At 41.6% G+C, this 26,105-nt stretch overlaps 1 protein-coding gene across 1 annotated transcript in view; it reads right to left on the minus strand.

The window, feature by feature from the left end:
- LOC118218421 (formin) overlaps window positions 1–26,105 on the minus strand; it is a 48,400-nt gene that overhangs the window by 1,116 nt on the left and 21,179 nt on the right. The window contains exons 9-16 of the mRNA XM_035401052.1: window positions 25,660–25,751; window positions 24,779–24,908; window positions 24,129–24,275; window positions 23,744–23,803; window positions 22,900–23,020; window positions 17,038–17,130; window positions 11,809–11,860; window positions 8,810–8,959 (exon numbers count right to left, since the gene is read on the minus strand). Of these exons, the coding sequence (XP_035256943.1) occupies window positions 8,810–8,959; window positions 11,809–11,860; window positions 17,038–17,130; window positions 22,900–23,020; window positions 23,744–23,803; window positions 24,129–24,275; window positions 24,779–24,908; window positions 25,660–25,751 (845 nt within the window). The remainder of the gene's footprint in view (window positions 1–8,809; window positions 8,960–11,808; window positions 11,861–17,037; window positions 17,131–22,899; window positions 23,021–23,743; window positions 23,804–24,128; window positions 24,276–24,778; window positions 24,909–25,659; window positions 25,752–26,105) is intronic.

Below are 26,105 nucleotides of genomic sequence, written 5' to 3' on the forward strand. Positions count from 1 at the left end.
TAAATGATTAGAATCAGAAAATGTGTCATTACAACAAGTCTCCAAACTTTTCAATCCCTTTCTCTCTCCAGTATTAGGTCACACCAACCATAATACAGTCAGGGGCTAGAGGGTTTCTCCATAATGGAGTTGACTTATAAAATGTGTTTTCAATACCCAGAAACATAGGACAGTCTATTATCTAACATTTATATACATGACAAATTGGGTTTTTTAAATTTCTTTGTAGATTCTTCAATGACCCTATAAATGGGATAGCATTAAGAGGGGTTGGGCTAACCAATATATCCAAGTATTAGTAGTATAACTTTGCAGCCAATACAAAATCACAGAAAGTTGACAATATAGCGTAAATGTAGGAAGATTCAGGCCTCCCTTACATAAGGGGGCTTGTAGTGTTTGAATCTTTATTCATACATGCTTCAGAGACCACAAAAAAATCTGAGTTTTATTCAGAGTGATAAATACAGTGGAATTTTATAGAGATTGACTGAAATAGATACATTTCAGCAAGACATTAATTTTAATGACATTTACTCAACCAATTAAGGATACAGGCAAGCTTTTCAATTTCTAAAACTTTTCCTACTAAGGGTATGTAGTTTAGTTCATAAATTGTATTCTAATATGGCCCTCAGGTCACCACTTAAATTGGGATAAAGGATACTCCTTTAAATGAGTATATCTAAAGCCATTACCTCCCACATAATTTCTCTTATTCAGCTACATCACTATCTTGTTAACATAAGTATATGTTCTGATGATTTATCAGGCTTATAATTATAATTATATATATATTATTATTATTATTATTTAATTTGCTCCTCTATCAGGATCCCACTAATTTTGGGTTCTGATTGAATTGCAAAGGCAAGGGGCTCTATCACCAAGGCAAATAAGAGGGTACAAACCACACCCTTGCCTCATCCCAAAGAGAATGTAGTATTTTCAACAGAAATGCAGAAACTTACTTAGAACAAACTTTCCTTTAGAATATTAACCCTAATCTGCCTAGATTTTCTTGGCCAGCAAAGTGTGCTTGGGACTAAATATCTGTCCCTATCCTTCCTACTAACACCCATACCTTCATCATTCACACCAGCAAACAATCACCACATGCTCCCCCACCTTCATTTATAGCTGTACTGATTACCAATCACAACACCATCATTTACACCTGTGCATAATCACCACACCATGAACCACACAAATTAACACGTTTAAGATAACGAGGAAGACCCACCCACTGACCATATTAACGAATCAAATCCCTAAGGTATTAAGCCTTTAACGAGGCATTAACATGAGAGCACGCCAACACAAGCTCTTCAGATTTAGAGGGGAACTGCAAACTTTTACACATTCCTTATTTGGCCAACCATGTTCCTGAAGATCTAACATCCTCTAGATGAGCTCTCTAGCTGTTGAATTAGACATACTTTTTTTAGGGTTGGACAGAGTGGTACATCTACAGGAACAAGGTTGGGCAGCCCTATTTATTTGGATACTTATTAAATCAGAAGTGTCCAATCTTATTAGAAAAGGACCTGTGTGGGTGCAGGTGCTTGTTTCAGCCCAGCGTTACGACAACTGATTCAAATAATTAACTAATCATGGTCTTCAATCAAGACCTTGATAAGTAGAACCAGGTGTCATAGTGCAAGTAAAAAACCTGCACCCACACCGGGCCTTTTCAAATAAGATTGGACAACCCTGTATTAAATGAATCATGTGAATTAAATTCTCATCTATCCAGTTTTTATGCTTATCTAACCTACTCCACTAACCTGCATATACTTTATATTTTATGTCACGGATAATCAAACCTGCACCTCGAATCCAAAACCAGCTCTGGTTTCCTTTTCCTCCATGTAATTAACTGAACAAATAGTACTACTGATTGGCCAAACTGAATTCACACCTGGCTCCCAGGTAAAGAGAGGGTGGAAAACCAGCAGTTCTTGGACCTTGAGGGCTGTGATTTCAGTAACAGCGTTTTAGTGTATATCATATTACTATACGTCATATTTGTATATCAACATATAAATATATCTAATAAAAATAAAATATTAAAACATGTTATTAAATAATATTTTTTCTATGCAATAGACTTTTTGCTTCTGCTCAACCTGTAAGCCCTTTGGGATCTTTTCCAATCACCCGTGCATAAACTTCAGTAAAATCTATTTGCATTGTTTTTGACTTTTGTGCATAACACTATGTACACGCGCTTTAAAAAAAATAAAAAAAAACAGTTTTGTTTTCTTTTTAAAAAGCCATTTCTGAATGTCTGGATGGTAGATGTGAACCTGTGCTGCCTCTCTGGACTCCACACCCCTCCTGTCTGCCCTGAGGTACTGGATGTGTGCTGTGAGGACAGGACTGCCATTTTCACTCCTCAGTAATTCGTCATGTGCAGCACATTGGGCTACAGCCACTGTATGAAATGTGCTATATAAATAAAGATTGATTGATTGATTGATTGATTGATTGATTGAATCACCTTCCTGTGCAGTCAGGCCGCAGTTGATGGTACAAATCAAGAATCGAAACAATAATTTGCTTTCAGTTTCTTTTCGCTAAATTGAAAAAGTAGCTACACTTGATAAATAAACACAAGCATGAGATTTTAAATAGTTTTTTAAATTTAAGAATACAATGCAGTCATTGTTTAGTACATTATTCCAAACTTGTGTTATGAATACAAAGCTCTAATATGGAGAGGGGCTGGGTTCAGGGGCCAGGAAAGGGGCCGGGGCGAGAGTTCCACAGGAAGTGAGGCGAGTAAAAGCTAGCTCCTCCTCCCTCCCGGGCTTGTTTACAGTGCTCCCCTTTAACACTCGGCTGCTTTGTATACAGTAACAGCCCTCCTGCATGGGCCAGACCAAACCCTGTGTGACCTTCACACTCTTTAAGTAAACCTGACAGAGCCTCCTAATCTCTGCGCTTGGAAGTCCTTAAATTAGACACTGGTGAATCGTTAAATTAGGCACGGTCTCTTCCGTTCAGGCTCAGGGCTTTCAGCGAAGATCTGTGGCTTCTCACGTGGACAGACTTCCGGCCCCCATTTCTTTGCCAAACAAATCTGGACTTCCGAAACATTCTTCGGCTGGAGAACTACACCTTTGAACCCTTTCATTTCCCAAAGAACCCACAGATTTGAATGAACAGTTATGTCGGTGCTAGGGAGTGTGGGGATGTCTCCATGGTTCATGCTCACGTACGGAGACACATTAAAATTCTGTGACAGGCGTTAACAGCAACTGCAATTTGCTTTAAAGTACAATCTTGTTGATTTGACACTGCACCCTTCCCTTTTCCTCTGCGCCTTGTAACTGTGAGTCATAAGAGCACACATTCTGTGTAACGGCTGCATTTAATCATGAATTAAAAATTCACCACAATTTATGAAATGCATTTACACTTTTTTTGTGCTTGGTAAAACCAGTTTACCAGTGTGTTTTACCAATACCTCACATACATCACAGACCAAGACTCTGCAAGATGGGAGCTTGAGGCAAGGGAAACATGGAAATGGCAGTGGAGTGCAAACACTTTGAGGGTAAAGTTTCAAAGATGGGAACATCATTTCACACACCAGAAACACATATCAATCCAGATAAACCTGGCCCGTGACACAGTGCTGACGTTTAGCCTGTTGAAATATTAATTTTCAACAGCCACACAATGCAGCATTGGCAAAGGGAAGGGGGTGGCCTGTAGTGGCACCTCAGCAAAACCTTCTGGATGGATAGGTAGTACTTTGGGTAAGTGGAAACATACAGAACCTTAATCTAATTTTTTGGTAAACTGCCCTTTTAAGACCCTAAATATGGTTAAGACTACCACCCATACTCTAAATAATTACCATTCATATTCTCTTTATGGTTAAGACCACCCATACACTAAATATGATTACGTCTACCACCCATACTCTAAATATGGTCCAGACTACCGTCTATACTATGGTTAAGACTACCACCCATTCTCTAAATTCTGTATTGACGCAGAGTACACATCCTACCCCTTATAAATCCAAATGGGGAAATGGAACACGGAACAGAACATTCTTTGAAGAATGTAGTAAAATCCGTTCTGTGGAAACGGACTGTGCCGCTGAGCGAGTGCTCTCCGGATCATGCGTGGCCCTGACATATTTACGCAGGACAGAATTATCGACCTTTCATAACCACCAGTCAAGGCTGCGATGCAGCGTCCCAGCAGCAGGACCAGCCTGTCAGCGAAAGCACATCTACATCCAATCGAATGCTGGCCACATTACAGGGCTGACCCCTCCTTCACCCAACCCCCCTCCCCTGCACACACATACACACTAAATTACAGCGTCGCAGTCTGCTCGGCTCCGGAAGGTCAGAGGTTCGCATCCTGAAGCCCATCGGCACAGATCCAAGGCGATGGGCCAGGCCCAAATATGGGATGGTTCTGAGTGAGGCCAGTCAGACTGGGCTCCGGAACATTCCCTCTGTCATAATTAACACAAGCAGGAATCGGACTTCTGACACATACCAGGGAACGTCCAGCTGTAAAAACGTAACAAGAACAATCACAGACTTGGCGCCAAGCATACAACAGTAGACGGGGGACCGCAGAAAGAAGGAGACAGATAGAACAGCTCACACCATTTCCATTCATTCACCCCTTCACCTCACACTTGCACTTCTGACCGGACTGTCCGGTTTTCAAAATATTTCTACAGGTGTGGTTTGTGGTGCTGACCGGACAACATAATGTCTGGTTTTAGGGACTGATTGAAAAAAATCCACCTTTAATTTGTAATGAATTTGCGTCAACCACTACCTTTCCCGTGATTCGTTCCGATAGCTAGCCTCCCCCCCAACAAGTCAGCGAAAGGTTTCGATTGTGACGTCAACCACAAGCACCTATTTCCCCACCTACCTTGACCCCCCCAACAGCTCCCCATCTCATCTGGCTGTACATGTTGTCCGGTGTTGATAAATTAAATCTGGCAACGCTAAGACCAATTGGCATGCAGCACCAGTCTGTGAGCGAAATCACTCACGGGTATATTCCTGAGAGTCGCCTTTAAAGTCAATCCCAGTGGATCCCACACAATTTCCCATCAGTTAAGCCTAAAAAAAATCACTTTACCACAAACAACGAGTGCAACAGCTGCTCCGGGCATCGTACATTCAGAGCACTTTCTAGGCCAGAGACAGATAGTGATGCACAGTACAGACAGTACACATTAACAGCTGTTTGTGTGTCTTTGATGTGATAAACAACTTGAAAGCACAACGTTGACTGTATTATATGTGAGTTTGGCCTGGGGGTCTGCAAACATAGCTGGGCAACAGCACCACCATACGCAAGGATTTCCACTGTGCGTGCAGCAGTTATTCAAATTATTATTCATTTCTGCATTATCATCACACTACGGCTGGTTTAGTCAACACCGCATTTAAGAAATGGGATACTTTAAAAGTTTCTTACATTATATTGCATATCAGGAATAATCAGTGACAGCAGCAACTATGTATACTCTTCTGAGTTCACAGCCATACCACCCTGTACCTTGCTCATGTCAAACTGTTAAGGCTAAGCAGCTATACCACCCTGTACCCGTCTCATATTAAACAGCTGAAGCTAAGCAGCCATGCCACCCTGTAGCCTTCTCGTGGCTAACTACTGAAGCAAAACAGCCATACCACCCTGTACCCTTCTCATGGAAAACTTCTGAAGGTAATCAGCCATACCACCTTGTACCCTGTTCATGTCAAACTGCTGAAGCTATGCAGCCCTACCACACAGTATCCCTGCCACGGCTAATTGCTGCTGCTAAGCAGGTGTCAGCTTAGTTAGTACTTTGCTCGGAGACATCCAGGGAAAACCAAGTTGCTGCTGGGTCCTAATAGGGAAAGTGATGGGGAGACTACATAGTAGAAGGTGTTGCCCTTTAGATGAGATGTAAAACTGAGATCAAATTCCCAAATAACTGGTTGTTTACACCTAGCTACTTAATCAATCCCTTGCATTGCCTACCCACTTTGATTCCCCATGTCTTCACTGCAAAAGAGAGAGAAAGAGAGTTCTGATTTACCTGACTAAGTATAAAAATAAAAACATAAATAATTTCAGTATCTGGCAATGGCTCCTGGGCCCATTCCTTTCAGCTGGCTCTGTTCTAGAGTGGTTTAACAATCCAACAGTGAGGGTGAATTCCCAACTGTTTAACAGAGGGAAAAAAGCATGGAAAGATTCCTCTGGCACTGTGATGGGTGAAGATAAAGATGCTGATGTCAAATGTCCTGATTAAAGATCTTTCAGATATTATTTCATTTCTAGTGTGTATTTTCTATTGACCCAGACAGTTTTCATTTGCAGTGAAGGATTAGTGAAATATTAAGTTTCTTACTAAGTTTCTGGGGGTTGAAATATGTGCTGGTATCTGGGCATTCTGTGGTATTTGGTCACAAGAAAAAAATAAAATAATATATATATATATATATATATATATATATATATATATATACATATTATATAGCTTGGTCAACTGGGCCTGTGGAGTTACTGGAAGCATATATTTGTTTGCTCTGGAGAACTGTGGGGCTAGATGCATGCTAGTTTTGTTTTTGCTTCAAAATCAATGATTAAAACCAGAGCTGTACACTAACCAATAAATCAATCATAATAAATCGATCACATTTTACTCTATGATTTATTTGTCATTGATCATGATAAAGGGCTCATATGACACTGTGGAAATAATGTAAATTATATTGACATAACCTGAAAGGACATTTTGACAACAAAAACAAATCTCTTAGAGTTCTAGTGCAGCAAAAATGCAATGGAATGTACTCAAGCTTAAGATACAGATATATTTATATTTTAATAAAAGCTTCCTTTATGTTGCAATGATTCCAAAGGAGGGAAATTGTTGATTGAAGAATTATAGCATCTCTAAGTGTACCCTGTTGATAAAATAAGGTTTTCTGAAAACATAGCTGAAAATAACTAAGCGGCATTTTATTTAACTTCATTAATCTTATTTATCAAACATGTCAATTAATTAAAAGACATGTGAGTTCCTTCATTTTCACCCTGACACAGTGAATCACCCCAGTTGGCTCACTGTGAATTATCCCTTTAAATGAGTGTTGATGACCATCACTGTGTTCTCCTACTCTGAGTGTTGGCACCTAGACAGGCCGTCATAGAAACCTGCTGGGGGTTGAAACAGACAGTCTGAAGGATGTCAGGTAAAAGGTTAAAGAAACAAAATAAATTTGACAATTTTTACAATTTGTCTGCCCCCATCCAAACAGCAACAGCTGGGGGCTTGGTGTAGATTTCAAGCAAATAAAGTCCCAGACCTTATCAGGATTCAGTGGTATGGGCTAATTTGTATCTGTTGACTTGTAAATCATTATCTAAAAACCTCATCGTACCACAGGGAGTGCGCTGCGAAGCAGTCGTGCCTTTTTTTCATTACTCGGGTTAAAAAACAGATTCGGTTCATTTGGCCAGCTCTGTGCTTTCCCATGAATTTTAATGAGGCAGATATGATCTAATATTAAACACATGGCGTGTGTTACGGGAAATTTGTGGCGAGAGATAAGCCTGAACTGGAGAGGTGGAACACAAACAGCAGACGCACAACGTGCACCCCTGACTCAGATGCCTGTTCTGCGGTCTGGTGAGAATAAAAATAATTTCTTTTTAATCTCAGTCCAGTTTGGATACAAAGAGTCACAATTGATTTACAATCACTTCTGTACTGGAAGCCAGACTTCAGAGTGGTGTAGACTGTCAGATAGACGAGTCTAGGCGCATGCCTGGTGCATACACATACTTAGCATGCCATTTACACAAATTATGAGTTCATGTACTATTGAGGGAGATAAAGAATCTGCATATTTGAACACCCTAAATCCCCCCATCCAGCATGAATTAAGCTAAAGTTCAGCAGAAATTCAGGAGAAAAGTTCAGGAGAAGTCTGTGAGCTCAACTGTGTGTTTGATGGAACTCTTTTTCTCTGGGGGTTGGGGGGTGGGGGAGTGGACTAACATCTTACTTTCAGCTAGAATTGTGTTGAATTTCTCAGGAGCAGAGGCTAATTTCAGGAATGCCGTACCCCCACCTTCAGTTGCCACAACAAAGACCCTCTGTGTCACTCCAGGAGGGAGGGGGGTGGGAGGGAGGTGCAAGGTGCAACACATTTTACCCAGGCCAGTGTATTCTCTGGTCTGACAGAGTGCTGCTCGCAAAGGAATACATTTCAGTTGTGAACATTCAGCCCAGCATCTCTGGATGGTAAAGACGCTGGTCACAATGAAGGCTGAATTTTCATCAACAATGAAAATTGAATGAATTAAGTTTTTTTATTTTTTTACTATCAATACATGTTTGACAGAGGAAAGGGGGTATTTTTTGGGGTATTAAAGGGATATTTCAGTTTGTGTTAAGTTCTGAGCTATATGAGGAGCACAGGTACTTATTTTAAACAAAGCAGAGTTTAGTTTGCTAAAGTTGATTTCAATTTCTGTGGAGAATTGTTTGTGTATGTTACATAATATTATACTGTAAAAAATTGGTTCTCCTAATAAATGTTCTATTAACTGATATTGTGCTGTCCAGCTAACAAGTCCGGTAAAATATTCTATTCTACATAGAACTACATTTTATTAATTGGGAAAAACCAATAGTCATAAATGACATTGTGTAAAATCTTTATTTCTTCATTAAAAGTTAAAAGTGAAGCCCTGTCCAGGGGATTGTGGCTGAAAACATGGGTGGTTTCAGTCTGTACGATCATGCAGGGCTTACCTCTCTTGTAAAATGGTTTTATTCGCCTTTTTCCAGGTGTCTTTGAAGTGGGTAGAGAACTCATGCCATACTGAGAAAAAAGAACTGGGTGACACTTCTTTCTCCCCCGTTTTGGCTTTCACAGAGTAGAACACCGTTAACTCCAAAAACCTGAAAACAGAGAAAACCAACATGTCCACATCAAATGCTCTGGCAAAAAAGATGCTTAAAGATTATTTAAAATACATGTACAGTCCATGTAAAAAAGATTTAAAAATATACTGTATGTACTGTACTAATGTGCGTTCTTTTAAAGCTATGGTCATCTATGCTGAATTGTCCAGGTACTATATGATGGAAAGTTTGCTGGATGACACATTGCATTGCTGAATTTCTGGGGAAACATAACTCCAAGCATTGGACCATGTTTTACTGCTATTGTTAATGCATTCTTCCATAACCCAATTAAATGGTTTTAAATGTTATGACTGACTGTCAGAACCCATTACATTCACAAAATGTTAATGACTTTGTTATTTCTGATTGTTGATTTTAAAACCTTGAAGATGAAGGCGGGTCAAAACCGCCACAAACTGACGTGTTATTCATACACAGAATCCTTACATGGGCACTGACTAGTGTGGTGTAGAGAGATGTGGGCTCATCCATAAATGATGTGTATTATTTTTTGTGCAGTTCTTGCTGTCTGCAGCACCGCTATGGTAAAAAAAAAAAAATCTGTGCGTGAGAACAGACATAGCTTTTTATGTTGTATGTGTAAAATATAGTGGAAAAGTAAGGATTACAGGAATTTTGTGCTTCACTCTATATTTCATACTTTGGAATAGATCACTAGAAAGAGGATGGAGAAAATGTATGATTGGAGAAAGGGACTTTCTCTATTTTTCATGGGGACAGTCATGCTTTTAGGACGGTACCCACTGCTAAAAATGAAATTAGTGCCATGGAAGCACTTTTATACCATTGTATACAGTACTCAGGCAAGCATGTATTACAATTTAGTCTAGATCTTTGTAAGCTCAATAATTTTGGAGTGAACCTAAATATATTGGAGATGGTAGAAAAAGTCTTATTGAAAGCATTTAATCTTTTAACATGATCATGTTGTTTGTAAATTTTAACACTGAGAATAAGGAATAAGCCACAGAGAATAGTTAATATAGCTTGCAATATAGTTGGGGAAACCGCAACAACATGTATGAAGAACTGTTGAGAAGTTAAAGTAATACAAGTATTAATGACTCCTCTCATCCACTGCATACGGGCTTTGAAGTATTGCCATTAGGAAGACATTATAGGCTTCCAAGGGTAAATAAGAATATTTATAAGAAGACTTTTGTCCTAAATGCTATTATGGGAACTAGGGACCAACAGTCGTACCTCTGTGTTTTTGCTGCAGCTCTGTTACAGTTTTTTGGGTCAGTGTTCAAGTAACTGTATTTTTGTGTTGTCTTAAAGCATGTACTGTATATCATACTTTTGTGTGTTTCTTTTTTGTCTTCTTTTGGTGAAGTCAAAGGCAAATGTCTAATATGTGCAGAATGAAGTTTTGTATTCATATTTGTAAATTGATTTTAAGAGATCCAATGTATACCGCTAAACTCAGTCTTTACCTATCTTACTGTGTTTACTCAGAATACATACGCCTGGATGTATACTATAAGAATAAATTCTCAATACAGTACAGTTCATCAACCTAGATTACAAACCTCTCCTTTATTATAATACTCCATTACACCTAATAAAAACTTAGCTATTGGTAATTTAAACACTATTAGAGCTGAACTTTTTTGACTTCCTAAAGTAATTTCCCAAAGCACACATTGCAGATCATTGTATATACACATTTACAAAGCAGGCCTTCTAGATGACATCAGTGTGGCGTAGAGCCATGCTGGAACAATCTCCCGCAGCACAATGAATGAATGTGAGCTCTGGAGCGAACATCTCCCCGAATCCCCCTCAGACCCACCCTGATCTCATCTGGTCACATATCAATTCCTTTTTCTCAGACAAAGACTTCATTTTCCATTTAGACTCCTCAAATATTCATCACAGACACTGATACTAATTGTCTCTGACAAACAAGGAAAATCTGGGATGTTATTCACATGTAAGTCATATATGACTAAACTTCACACGCTATTTTTTTCTGTGAATGGTTATGGTTAGACTTACAAGTACCCCAGACTGTTCGTTTTCAGACTCAGTAGCTTCATTACAATTAATCACAAAAATTTCAAGCATTCACTATCATAATTTTTATAGCTATATTTAGAAAAAAAAAGTTCACTGCAACACTGGGGCCTTTGCAGAACCAGAGCAGACTGTTCCTTTGAGGGACAGTGGATGTAAATTAGCTTGAAGCTAATTCTGTTGCAATGTTATTTTTATTGTGTATTGTCCCTGTTGAAGGAACAATACACTAAACTGAACTTAAAGGCGCAGAACTGCTACAATCACAATGCAAAGATTCAAAGAGCCACATCCGGCTGAAACAGCAGAGTAATTGTTCTGAATCTCCTCGGTTTAAAAGCTCTGAATCTCCTCCTTTTTTTAAGCACCGAATCTGCCTGTAAGGCTGTTGTTCTGAGATGAACTCATTGTTTTGCGTTCCAGGGAACACGTTCCTGGTGTGCGTGAACGGAAAGCTGGAGACGTCTGCGTCTGCCTGTTTCAGCTGGATAAACACGGAGGTGACGGCCTCTCTCCCAGTGCGCCGTTCTAAACATAGCCGGGCTGACCGGGCCTTTCGTGGTCAGAACCCTTCTGTGGTGTGAACTGGCCCAGAAGGCGTGAAGGTGCCAGAAAGACAGGGTGGCATCTGCAGCTACTCAGATTTACTAGTGTTTGTATTTACCGTTCTCAGCAGCAGAGCAAATCCTGCCCTGACTACTAGTCTACCTTGTACCTACAAACATCTGTCCACATTTATACATAACAAACATGGAAAAGTATGACCATGTGCAGAAAGAAAGGATTCTTGGAGCTGTTCTTACACATCGTGAGTCTTCATCAGCTGCTTCTCCTGAGCCTCCAGTTCAGTCTTTGCTATGGGAGAAACAACAGTAAAATTAAGCACATCCATTTTTAAAATTACACCAATTTGACACCAATTGACTTCACTTCAGCTATGTGTCATAAAACATACATAATGCAGTCATAGGTATGACATAACACCAGTCATAACCTGTCAAGACTGTGCACTACAACTAATATCACAGCACTGTTAATTTAAATTTAAAAAATGCATTGATTCAAAATGGCCATGGTCTAATGACATATATGGTCTAATGAAAAATAGTTTCAGTAAAGTTTTACCAAATAAATAAATATATAACACATACATTCAGCAGCAGTTCAGCATGGCTGTAGCAAAAATATTGCATCACCGGTGAATGGGACACATTTGACAGGATAATTTAAAATGGAGGCACACAAACTGGTTCTGCTCCATGTGTGCTTACATAACATTCCGCTGCAGATCCACCGTCTACATATTATCCTAGAAATCCTACACTTGCTGTGACACACACTTTCAGCGTATTAGTCAGAGTAACACTTTGTAATTACATTTGATTGAGTGTTATATTGGCTCACTGTGACAAACAGGCCAGATTCATCAGACGGTGATGATAACGGCAGAGGATAGATCTGCGGTATGGACAATTCTCCCTTTGTGAGGGAATATAGGGCAGTGGGTGTGAGTGGGTAAAACGTCATCCCTGCACCCACTCCAACCTCATTAGGGGACTACCGCAGCCGCCTGCTATACACTTCACTTTATTTATTTAATACATAAAGACTGGACTGGACTATGCTCACTGTTGGTAACACTGCAGGTGATATTGAGATCGCTGCTAAAATTCTTTGCGTGCACCTGTCAGACACCCTGGGGATTAGAGGCGAGGACCCGGTCTGAAGGTCCGATCAGAAGCCAAGGAATTCCAAACCATATCTTAAGCCATTCAAAGGGCTGTGACTCATCAAATTCCCTCTCCCTCCACCCGCAGACTTCACTTTTTAATATTTCTGCTTCTGCTCGCTTTGTCTGCTTCCAAAGAGAGTTTGCAATGCAACAAGGCATCCCAGGTACACCGATCTTATCCAACAAAATCCTGAAAACATGGGTTTGCGACTTAAAGCGAATGCAGACATACATTCATATCCTGGTAGGGCTTAAGCACAGACATGCTAGCAAGCCAAGCCTATGCATTCATTTCCTCCAAACATTCAATTACTTTTTCTTGTTCGGTCTAGGGATGTCCCAGTCCAGGTTTTTTTTTTTTTTTTGTCTCCCGATCCAATCTAAGTAGAGTATTCAGTATCGGCCAATACAGATCCGATACCAATGCTTTTTGTATTTGTTTTTTAAAAATTACTCAACACCTTGGCCTAAATCTGTAAAACGATTCCACGCTAGGCAAGATACACTTGAATAAATTAGCCTGTGCAGAAAATATATAGGCTTAGGCTAATTATTTAAAGGGATATTTCACTTTGCCTACCCCATTGTACTTGCATAGCGTGAACCGTGACACCTGATGCTGCTAGTAGGCAATACACGTTATGAAAATACAAAATCAGTCCTATGTTATACCAAAGAGAAATAGCCGTTTAACACAATAAATTCAGTTGTCCTATCTGTTATCTTTTTGGCCTTGTCGCTTTCTTGTGAAAACATTTCCCATCTTTTAAAAGTATCCTCCGAATACGAGAGGTTCAGAATAAAATATAATACAAAACAAAAACAAAAATGGTATAGTGGTGACTTCTGAATGACGTCTACCTCCTGTGATATTGTACAGAACAAGAGCTGTCACATCATTCAAAATAAATTACTAAATAAAATGCATGATTCATCTCAGAGCTGGCTCTGGCATAGGCAATCTAGGCGGTCACCTAGGGCGCCATCTGTAATGGGGAAAATTAAGGGAAAATATGAGAAAACAATGGACATTGGAAGACCGAGTTGCGTCCATCAGTCTGTGAAATCCCCCAGTCTGCGGTCTTTACTTACAACCCCCCGCTGGCCATCTCACCTACTGTGACACAAAGGCTGGAACTGGCTCTGAATCATCCAGTAATTTTGAAAATGAAAAATATTTAAAAGTGTCATACTTATGCATATTCATTAGCAATGATACCAAGTAGCTGTGGCCTCTATCCTTATGTGAATACATAAATCCAATCAACATACAGATCCGTGTTTTTGTATTAATGTAAATACCGTACCTCACATAATTGACAACAGCAACAGTATATGCATGAAAATATGTTCCAATATATTTAAGGTAAGCAGTGTTGATACACAGTGCATTCTCTTTTTAGCAGGGTGAGGGAGCTTTAGTACCAACTTCAGGGTCATGTTCCGGATTCTCCGTCTGCCTCTGAGGTCCAGGTCTCATCTCCATTAAAAAAAACACTTTAATTCACCTGCAGAACGCAGATAAGATGGCTTGACTAATTCAATACATCGACTAGTAATTTAATGTTGATAAAGTTAACACATGCTAGTAATGTTTATTAATATGTAATTAACATGCAATTAATAGTGCATTAACATGGAGTGTCACCAAAGTCATGCACCAACAGGAACATCTGGTCCACTGTTACATGGAACTGAATTCCCATCTTTTAGTAAGTTATTTTCTTCCAAAAGTACTGGCTCTCTATTCATTTGTGAAAGATTAAAATCCCATCAAGGCCCTGAATGTATGAGGAGGAGGAGGAGGAGGGAGTGACTGACTGAGACATACCAGCTGCCTCCCAGAGCACTTTTTAATCCTGCAGCCGGATTCTTGGTTCATACATGCATCTGATCAGACAGACTGAAAATAGACCTGACTATGTTATCTCAATGACCCCACACCCGAAGTCATGTCTACCATAATGTCTATCAATCACCTGCCGTTTCACTATCGCTGCGTCAACCATTCAAAACTGACATTGAGACTAGCATTGAGACAAGTGTGAGACTAGCGCAAGACTAGCACTGAGACTAGTGCTCAGACTAGTGCTGAGACTAACACTGAGACTAGTGCTCAGACTAGCGTGAGACTAACACTGAGACTAGTGCTCAGACTAGCATTGAGACTAGCGCTGAGACTAGTGCTCAGACTAGCATTGAGACTAGCGCTGAGATTAGTGCTCAGACTAGCATCGAGACTAGCGCTGAGACTAGTGCTCAGACTAGCATCGAGACTAGTGCTGAGACTAGTGCTCAGACTAGCATTGAGACTAGCGCTGAGACTAGTGCTCAGACTAGCATTGAGACTAGCGCTGAGACTAGTGCTCAGACTAGCATTGAGACTAGCGCTGAGACTAGCTCCTTTCATGTTGGGCAGCTCAATGAGTCACAGTAAGATGGAAATAAACACTTGGAGATGAAAAACAAACATGACAGAAAGCAGTCAAGTGTGTGTGTGTGTGTGTGTGTGTGTGTGTGGACTGGAGGATAGATTCATCATCCCCCTGAGCTCATTCCCACTTCTAATCAATCAAGTGCTGCTCTGAGGGCCCGCACATTAAACAGATCCAGAGCTCAGCCAGAACCCGTCACATGATCTGTTTATTTGATTTCCTCATGTGCGCGAGTGAGAGATTCCTGAGGGAGGAGCTTCTATGTGGGTGGAGCCAGGGGAGTGGGCAGATACTCGGGGGCTGACCCCTCTCTGATTGGTGACTGTGATGAGGAGGTACTTTTCATGAGTATAGGGAGGGGGAGGAAGGGAGGTAGATGAGGATGGTATATGGGTTCAATGTTGTGTTTGCTTTTTGACAAATTGGACACAGTTGCAGCTAGAATCTCTGTGTAGCACCCCAGGCCCTTAGAGACAGCTTGGGAGTGGGGAGGGGGCAGTGTTTCCTACCCATTTTTTCCATTGCTCACGCAGACAAATTAATGGCAAAGTTGGGTTAAACAAATATCACAGAATGTGTACATTGCAAGGGTCATATAGAATTACACAATTAACCACCATTACGTTCTTACTAAACACAGGCTGGCCATGGGCAGTGTACCCCTGCTACGATTGGACAGGAAGCCTTCATTAGCCATTCAAATGCCAGAACAGAGTCCAGAAAATTAAAGTAAAAGATCATTTACAATACAAGATATATATACCAACATTATAAATGCCACAGAACTCGATAGATGTTGTGAAAGACGTTTCAATCATCCTACAACACAAGCCATGGATGCTCCACCTGTCCTGGAAACATAAACCACGGGCAGCATTGACTATGAACTTATAAGCATTCATTCTTGACTTGTATTTAATGCTGATTATGTGCGGAACAGATATTTGATGTTTTACTTTCGAGTATTGTAAACTGCATGGCAATAGTAGCAGAATGCTAAAAGGCATTCTTTAAACTCCTGTAAGAGGCAGTATTGTGGGTTCTTGTTTGAAAAATATTTGGCAATGTTGGCTTCAGTTTATGGCTCTTAATTACTAAATATCCCCCCCCCCCCCAAAAAAAAAAAAACACTACAAATAAATAAAAATAACTTTTACAAACATCTTTCATTGTTTGCAATACATCATTTTTCATTTAATAATCTTTTAGCAGATTTGGCACCCACAGAACTTCAAAAACTTGCCTTTATCTAAGAATTTGTTGTGGTGGGGATTCCAACCTACCCTAAAACACAGCAATAAAAAAATGTACGCCACAAATCCTAATACTGTATGGGAAGTGGAGAACCCCTGCAGAGGCCTGACCCCTGCCTGTTGTTGAAACAGCAGCGGCAGATGATCTCTGGCCCTGGGCCTCCGGCTCAGCGGATCCGCGGCAGGAAATGAGGCCATTCTGCCGCTGAGGTGAAGCGCTGTGCGCACGTTTGACGTTTAATAACTTCCAAATCAGTGACAGCGCTCAGCAGCAGCGCGTGTGCGAACGCTGCGGCAACCGGTCTGTCCTGACAAAATGGCCGACGCTCTCTGGATGGATGGCCTACCTGGTGCTCAAGCAGTCAGTCCACTCTGAAAAACGGTGCCGTGCAGATCGTGTTATCTCGCTTGAATATGTATACGGCGTGACTTTGTGATGGGTCGCATTGATATCGTTATTAAAACGCGGAGCGCACACTCAGTTTGAGGGGGCAGGATGTTCAGGTTGTAGGTCGTCAGAACATCAGCTGCAGGCGGTGCCGGCGCAGCAGTCACGCGTCGAGCCGGCCGCGTGATGAACCTTTGCCCCGCCCCCCCGGGTCGCTCGCTCACCTCGACACAGGAAGTCCTCCATTTGATCTCTGAAGGGCTGCAGCTGCTGCTCGGAGGAGTCCCTGCACACGCCCTCCGTCTCTGCGCTGCAGGCTGCCGCGGAGGGGGAAAACACCGTTAGCATCGTGCTGCTTTCCCCTGCTCTACAGGGCTAGGACAGAGCAGGAAAACCCCCGTTCCCCATCAGCAGTCCCTGCACACGCTCTCCGTCTCTGCGCTGCAGGCTGCCGTGGAGGGGGAGAACACCGTTAGCATCGCGCCGCTTTCCCCTGCTCTACAGGGCTAGGAGGACAGAGCAGGAATACCCCCTATTCCCCATCAGGAGTCCCCATAGACAGCAGGGAATGTTCCTCAACTCACTGATCTCTTAACATAGGCCTGCCTGAATATATCCAAACTACCACAATTTACTGTCCTTCCAAAACACACATTTACAAAACATGCATGCATGCAGATATATAGTACATACACACATTTGCACACTCAAAAACACACACAAACATGTTCATATGGCCACGAGTATATGGCTTTAGATTAGGATGTTTCAAAAGATTTTATCACACAAGTTGATCAGAAAAAAGTTAGTAGTATTCAAATGAAATCTAAAACCTCAATAAAACATTTTATTTATAGATATTTTGAGAAAAATATGTAAATATTCATAAATAATCTATCATATTCACAAAGCACCTCAGAGTAGGAGTTCTGATCTGGGATCCCTCCTTATCAGCCAAGAGGCTTTGTGAATATGGGCTTCAGAGTCATCCCAGCCCCTACACTGTCCCCGACATATTATTACACAATTAACCAACGGCCTGTACCTTGTGCTCATAGAACTGAAAACTGATCGCCTTCGGAGGATGTCTCACAAACGTTTAATTTAATTCGGATTTTTAAACATGCTGTATGAGTACCTCTGTGGTGACTCTGGGAAAATAATCTACAGTATGACAGGCATTCCACCACCTTCACCTGTTTACCTTTCCCAGGACAGAGAGAGTAATGCTCTCCCCCGGAATTTTCAAAACTCCTGTGAAGCTCGGAAAGTCACGCACCGCCATTGGCAGTGATGAATTAGAAACTTGCATGTCTAACTGCCTGCAAGTCCAAACACCGATTTGAATACCATATGGCCTCGTGGAGGTATTCCTTGACCTGTGTCCAACGGAGCGCATTTTTGTGGTTACCGAGTTAGCTGAAGCCCAACGCCTGTCAATGACTTATCCATCTGCTGTGCGGCTTTACCGTTTGCCCCGATTCAGGCCCCCCGCGAAGCTACATCTAAGCTTTCGCAGCTACTAAAAAACCGAACGCCGAAGTGGTTCGATTTTGGAACCGTGCCAGCCAAGGCTTTTATATAATAATCAACCCACGCATCAGCACTGGCACGGATGACTTCTGGTGGGTAATGACTCAGCCGTGATGTTATCCAGGGAAGTATAAAAAATTTAAAAAAAGAAAATGTCACTTTTGCTACGGTCGACTCAGGCTTTCACAAACCAGGCTCGAGACGTTGCATTCCCTCACCCGTATCATTATAAAGGAAATTGGCAGGTGAGAATTTCCTCGCTACGCTGGCCTTTGAAGGTAGCTTTGAGTGCTGAAGCTGCTTAAGCCGGCTTGTTCCGGAGCAGTACTTTTGGCAGAGAAAAGCAGAAGCTTTGGGGCCATGCACTCAGTACAAGAGTTAGATCATAACATGCAGTTCATATCACTAATTGCATTGTTGTCCTGCGGTATTTGTTATGCACAAATTTGATATTCGTAAATTTTTAAAAAGCCATGGAAATATGAAACGTGCGGGTCTCTGAAGATCTCTTAGCTTAAAAGAAACGAGGCACAGGAGAGACATAATTTACCACAGAAGACAAAAACAACTAGAGTTCATCTGAAGGCTTTATGCTCCATGCTATTAATTCAATCAGAAGGTCTCCCTTATGAGAGAGAGAAAGAGACAGGCAGACTGCCTAACCAACAGAGAAATCTTTGCTCGCTTCAGAGTGTGGTTCAGTAATCTTGATTGCCATTGTTATTCAAAAAGTCTTCCAAGCTGTTGACCACTGCAGTATCTATTAGAACCCTTCCTGTGAAGTATGTAGTATTTATACAGACTATACTGCACTGAACTGTACAAACTCCTCGGCACCGTACTGTACAAAGTACACGGCACTGTACTGTACAAACTACACTGAACTGCACTGTACAAACTGCACTGAACTGCACTGTACAAACTACACTGAACTGCACTGTACAAACTACACTGAATTGCACTGTACAAACTCCATGGAAGAGAAGAGTGGCAGAAACAGGCATGACCTTCCCAAACTGCCATCCCAAGGAAGAGTGCTAATTGCCCATAATGCTCGGCTGCCCCAGTAAAATAAAGCAAGACTGACAGGAGAAGGTGGGGCGTGTTTTGACAGCATAACGGCAGGGGGTCTCCTCCGGCTCGAGCGAAACCCTTTGTGTTTGACCTCCCGCCGCTGTGTCTATTCCCTGACCTCCAGCCAAGCCTGGGGGCCTGCACCCTACGGGTCTGCTGCTACTCTGAATCCCACGCTTCGTTTGACTCGTTTGCACTCCCGGGTCTCTCCAGGCGTGGGGGTTTTCCATCGACCACGCCGCGTTTCGGGCTGCCAGGAGAGAGCAGCGCGCCTCTCACTCAGAGACCGATGCCGGAGTCGGGCCCAACGTCCCATCTGGTTTTTGTTTGGCCGGTGGTCATGAGGCCTACACTGCCATGCTCCCTATTGATCACAGCGGCCCACATTACAAAGCATGCCTGGGGTCATTTGTAAACAAAATTTAAAAAACTAACTATTTTATAAATGTTATAATAGACTGAAATTAAGTATTTGGGCAGATATTAATTTCAGTGTTCAGTGCTTCTGATGGTTATGACTGGTGTAAAGTATTCACATTGACTGGTCTCAGATTATTTTTAATTCACATTTACACCTTGTCCTGTTCTTCTTCTTGCTGAATTCTTTTCTGACAGATCTAACACATTATTTTCCACAGACAGCCAAAAGAACCATGACGTCATACTTTAGTCCAAAATAGTTAAGTCAATATTGCTCTGCTAAGCACCCATAAAAACCAGGTATAGTACTGTGGTCACCTGACCACTCCCCTCATATAACTACACTACCTGGTCACACCTCCTGCCTTTTCTGCCCCCCTGGCAGTGGAATGAGCTTCTCAACTCTGCAGTCAGGAGAGCAGAAACCCTGCACATCCATCTGTCCTGGCTGCACCACGGCTCCCCTGAGCCTCTTTAGCCATCCTTCCGGGATGTTATTGTGAGAGGTACTGCAGTGTAAAGACAGATTAGCTGTGTAGTGGTACTTACTTTTCCAACAGTACTAATCATTTGTTTGTTTACTTAACTTTGCGCTCATTGATTATACTGTAGGTGGGCCTCTGTTCCTTCTTTCGTGGAGACGCCACACTTGTATTCCTGAGATCAACTCTGATGTTTTCCACTTCTGCAAATGGCTGAGAGAGACAGCATCTGCTAAGAGATTGTAATGTAATGGAATACATTCACTTAACTTGGAGCACCAAGTAAATAATGAGAATCTGCACACCACTTGTCATGAATGGGTCACAATTACAGAGAATGGCTTTTGGTGACGAGCACAGAAGCGAACTGTGAATAAGTGGAGATAATTATCCAAATGAGTTCGCCGCACATTCCAGCTGGCCTGTGCTGGAAGGCCTTGCTGCTTCAGAGACGTTTCTTATTTTTCCGGGCTGAAAGATGAGATGCGCATGAAGGAATATAGGAAAATCCATGCAGGGGCAAATTTAAAATGCCAAGCAAATGAAGCGTGGCAGCCAGCGTACATGCGTGGAGAACTCCCGGGCTCCCAAACGCTTGTCTTTCACAAACAACCTCAGGTTCTTGCCATTTACGTAATGAAGAGGAAGAAACAAAATTAGCCTCCATAAAAGCTTTTTGGCCTGAGAACCTAATGTCGATATTAATGGGCAATCTGGGGGAAAATTTGGGAATCAGTCAGGTGGAAAGGGGTTGGCTGAAGGGAAAATGTACGATGATGTTATTTCCCTTTAAATTCAGATGCAAGGAGCTTGCAAGAGTAATTTACTTGATTCACAATAGATTAGACCGCACAGTTTATTCACAGAAGTTGGACTATTCAGTATTCACTTTCAGTTACACAGAAATATTCCCTGATTGTTTTTACAACCAGCTACCAGACTAATTGTGGGCCTCTGCCGCAAAATCAATAACCTTATTTATAAATCCCCACCATTACGCTGCTCCGAGATATATAATAATTTCACCTTCAAGTTCAGGAGAACTGAGAAATAAAAACCGAATCAAGTTCTTGATTGTTCAGGTGCATTTCCAGTCGTGTATGCAGCAAGATTTTTGATGTCGCCTGAATTATACATCGCACAGGTATTGAAATGAATTATCTAAATTGCAGGAAAGTTAATTGACCATTTGTGCACTGACAAACGTGGAGGTAGAATGGTGATTGTACACAAGTGAAGTTACACCTAAACAACATAGTATAATGGTACTCATAGCAATCACCCATAAGACTGTTTCTCTCCCAGCGCTGTGTAAGATCTTTGTTTGTTAAACCTTGTATCATCTCATCCTTTCAGATGCATATTTTCATGCTCAAACACTGTTTGCTAGCAGAATTTAAACCTAACCCTAACCTAGGAGAGCAGAGAGCACTGTGGCTCAGGCATTTTGGCTCTGTTTTCTCACACGCACTCATGTTCCCAGCCAAAACCTAAATCTTTGAAACATTTTCCAGAGCACGTTCGGGCTTATTATTTTCACATTACCCGTCCGGACGAAACACTCATACAGACACCATTATAATTTGAAAAGAAGATGCACGCCCTCATTCGGACATGAATAACACATTTCTAAGCGACGGGTCCTCCGATGAGCCTCGTGAATCTCAAGCGGGTGCCTGGACTGTCACTGAGCTGTTGAATCATGGGTCTGCGTCTGCAGCGGAGCCTCTGCCTCCATCTCCCTCTGCTCCGCATGCTGTTAATTAGCAGCCTGCAGGAGCAACAGCAGGATTTGCAGTCTCTGACAACCAGGCCTTGCCAAATAAGGTCTTGCCATATAAGGACCTGCCAAATTATGTCCTGCCAAATAAGGCCCTGCCAAATAAAGCCCTGCTTAATAAGGACCTGCCAAGTAAGGCCCTGCCAAATAAGGACCATCCGTATAAGGCCCTGCCTAATACAAAACAGAAACTGGGACCTCTTCTCTTCTATCTTACTTTACATTCATTTACATTTACATATTAAACATTTAGCAGATGGTGTTATTGAGAGCAACTTGCAGACCTTACATTTCTTTTTACAATCCATTTATAGCTGGATATTTTACTGAAGTAATGCAGATCAAGCCCCTTGCTGAAGGGCACAATGCTGGTGATTAAACTTACATGCTTGGAGTTGGAAGCCCAGTTACCTAACCATTATACAACACTTCTGCATTTTTAGCAGACACTCTTGTCCAGATGGACTTACAGTGTAAGAGGACATTGCACGCAGAAGGGCATTCACCTGATTTATGCACGCAGTAGCACCTAGCTAATGGCATTCCCAGATCAACCATAGTAATATTCCCATGACACTTTGTGGAATGGGGTTCTGAGCGGGTTGGCAAGATTTTTATCAGAGTGCAATCGCACTTCCTTTATGGAAAAAAAATAATAAAAAATATGTAAAATAAGATTTAAAACCAGGCATCTCAGGTCCCAGTCGCATTGGCCAGTACTTTAAAAGATGCGTTTATCAGTGAAGGAGGGGTGGTGCTGAAAGAGCAGAGAGCTGATGAGCTGATGATGTTTTTACCATTGAGATCTTTCCTTAGCCTCCGCAGATCCTTCTGGAAGTCCTCAAACTTCATCTGTGAAGCCTGGAAGAGGTCCTGAGGCTCGGGGAGTGGGTAGACGCACGTCTCCTTACCGGCATCCTTCAAACATTGGCACAAAAGCAGGGATCAGCTCACAGGCGCTGAAGCCACTGCCACTCAGCCTGCTGGGCTGTGTTCAGGGGTTTGGCCAGTTCACTTTCATTTCAATTCAGGCAGCTCTGGAAATGTACATCTGCATATTTCATACTGAATTCAAGGTCATACAATTGGCCAGAATGTTCTTTGAGAATTCAATAAATGCATTTAGATTATTATGAAACTGGCTGAATTGACAGAATTTAAATGGAATGGACCCGCCCGTTAAAAGCCACATACTGTACAATGAGGACGGTCATGCAACTGATCCAGGCAGCATCAGTAACCAACAATTAATTATCAGCAAAATCTACCTAATAGACTTCAAAAAGGCTTAGTTATATTATCCATCAAAGTAACCATCCTCACAAAATCATATCCTTTTCATTAGAAGCTGCGCCGGACCCAAGATCTTTCCAATCAGTCAGTTGACTTTGGCTGCAGGCTGTATGACTTCATATCAGCTGGCTGAAATCCTTATTAACAGTGAGCGCCTCTGAGTCTGAACGCACATACAGTGTGTGACTGATGATCACAGTAAGAGCATGGCTCTGCCAGATGAGGAGAGGGGGAATAAGCGTACAGTTTAAAAATAATGAGAGAAGAAAGGAAACTAGCCAAACGTCAAAGCAAACTGAAAGCCTTAAAAATTTGATTGGAATAAACAGAAACCAGAACACAGCATACCTCATCAAAGTGCTTCAGATAGTAAGACACAATATAGGACAACAGACTTTGTGTGTTATCCTGAAAGAGAGAGAGAGAAAAACAGAGGAACAAGATTAAAGAGAAAACTTTTAAGTATGTTTGACAAATGCAACCATGTATTGTATGCATAGCATGGATATTTGGTTGCTTTAGCCCTAGAGCTATGAGCATGTCTCAGACGAATTTGTGTGAATTGAGGATGCCTTATTTTAATTTAATTTTTTTCCATATTTTTGACCAGAACCACCACCACCCCCCCAACCTCTCAGCCAAGTACAGTTTTTAATAAAATGGCTGAAGAATCTGCACTGGCGTGGGACGGGGAAATGTGCCTGAGAGACAGGGGGCGCTGCGGGACACCCACAGTGCTTTTCACATCCTTCAGCTTGGCCAGGATGTCCATGGCAAAGCCGTCTGCCTGACCCCTGCTTCTGTTTCCTCCGTTCATAAAGTTCCCGAACGCCAACACCAGACCCAAGATACACCTCACTTCTGCACTATCCCGCAAAGCCTGAGAGAGAGAGAGAGAGAGAGAGAGAGAGAGAGAGGGGGGGGGGGGGGGGGAGAGAGACAGAGCGAGAGAAAGCAATATAAATATTAACAGTGAGATCACACTATTCTTTTTTACATTTTCAGTGTCAACACCACACTTCTTCATTAACCTCACACAAATAGCCTCATCCATAGCTCACTTGAACTCAGTTTATAAAACCCAGAGTAAATAAGGATAGGAATTCATCTATCATCAATAAGAAATCTCATTGTGTCCAGTGTGTGGATCAGATATACTGTTCACTATTGTTATTCAAAACATCTGTGCTTTTTACCACCACAAAGCTTGTTAGAATCCTTATCATCATGTTTATTACAGTTTCACACTGAATAAGTTAATTTGCTGTCAACATGACAAAATCTCTTGTAATTACCAGATACCACTGAAAGCACTCATTTGTCTTTTTTTCAAATAACAATCTTACACCGCAGAGTTACAGTTTGTTCTTTAGTCACACTTACAGTGCACACTTTCTGAAGGATCTCCAGCTTCCGGACAACAGAGGAAATACATTCTACAAAAGTTGATTGAAAGAGGATGCAAAACACTCTTCCTGAGAATTGAGGGATTTGAGACAGCTGAAAGAGGAACCTACAAGAAGAAAAATTAGGAGTCATAGGGTTACTCTGGGATAACAGCGGCAATTTGAGACACACACTTTTGCACGCGCACGCGCCACATGCACACACACGCAGACACCCACATAATCTGTTATAAACATGACTTAATTTGACAAATGTACAGTGAGCTCCATTATGTTTGGGACAAAGCCACGTTTTTTTTTTTGATTTGGCTCTGTACTCTGTACTTAGATTTGTAATCAAACAATTCACATGTGGTTAAAGTGCAGAAGGGCAGCACGGTGGTGCAGTGGGTAGCACTGCTGCCTCACAGCAAGAAGGTCCTGGGGTTGAATCCTGGCCTGGGCATCTCCGTGTGGAGTTTGCATGTTCTCCTCGTGTCCGTGTAGGTTTTCACCAGGTACTCCGGATGATTGCATTAAAGTGCAGATTCTCAGCTTTTATTAAATGGCATTTTTATACATTTTGGTTTCACCATGGAGGGACTAGATAAAAAATACCCCTTAATAAAGGCTGAGAATGTGCACTTTAACCTCATGTGAACTGTTTGATTACAAATCTAAAATTGTGGTGTACAGAGCCAAAAAAAGATATGCCTTTGTCCCAAATATTTTATAGAGCTCACTGTATGAAGTATGTTAATAAATAAAGAATAAATTCATGCAAAACTTTGCTGTAACTGTAAATCTTTTACTTTCAGGCTTGGCGACAAATACAATTAAGGCCTTAATTAAATCAAACAAAAGTGTCCGGTCTCTTACTGCTCAGGCTTGTCCAGTGCCTTTGCTTTTTCATTTTCTTTGGATGACTTGATGTGCTTTTCAATTTTATCCAGTTCGTCTTGCTGGGCTTTCTGAAAGAATGGAATCATGTTTTTTTTCAGATCGGGGGTGGGGACGGGTGTGCAGAGTTAGTGTACACATCTATTCGGTGACTTAGAACATTATTGTTATTTATTCATTTACAAATTTCAGCTGAAATTCACATCAAAGATGTACAACCAGGGGAATGTGGATGAGTTGACTTCTCACATCAAGGTATCTCAGCAGGTTGCAAGGCTACCATGGTGAAGCAACACATGCCAAGCACAATGTTAATCTATTATCATCGTAAATACAAAACAAAAACAAACAAACATGCTACCCTGAAACGAATGTTCTTCATAACTAACAAAAAGATTTCAAAAGTCTGAGTCCTATCCCCCCTC

This window comes from Anguilla anguilla, chromosome 18 (genome assembly GCF_013347855.1).
Source record: "Anguilla anguilla isolate fAngAng1 chromosome 18, fAngAng1.pri, whole genome shotgun sequence".
In the NCBI taxonomy this organism is placed as follows: domain Eukaryota; kingdom Metazoa; phylum Chordata; class Actinopteri; order Anguilliformes; family Anguillidae; genus Anguilla; species Anguilla anguilla.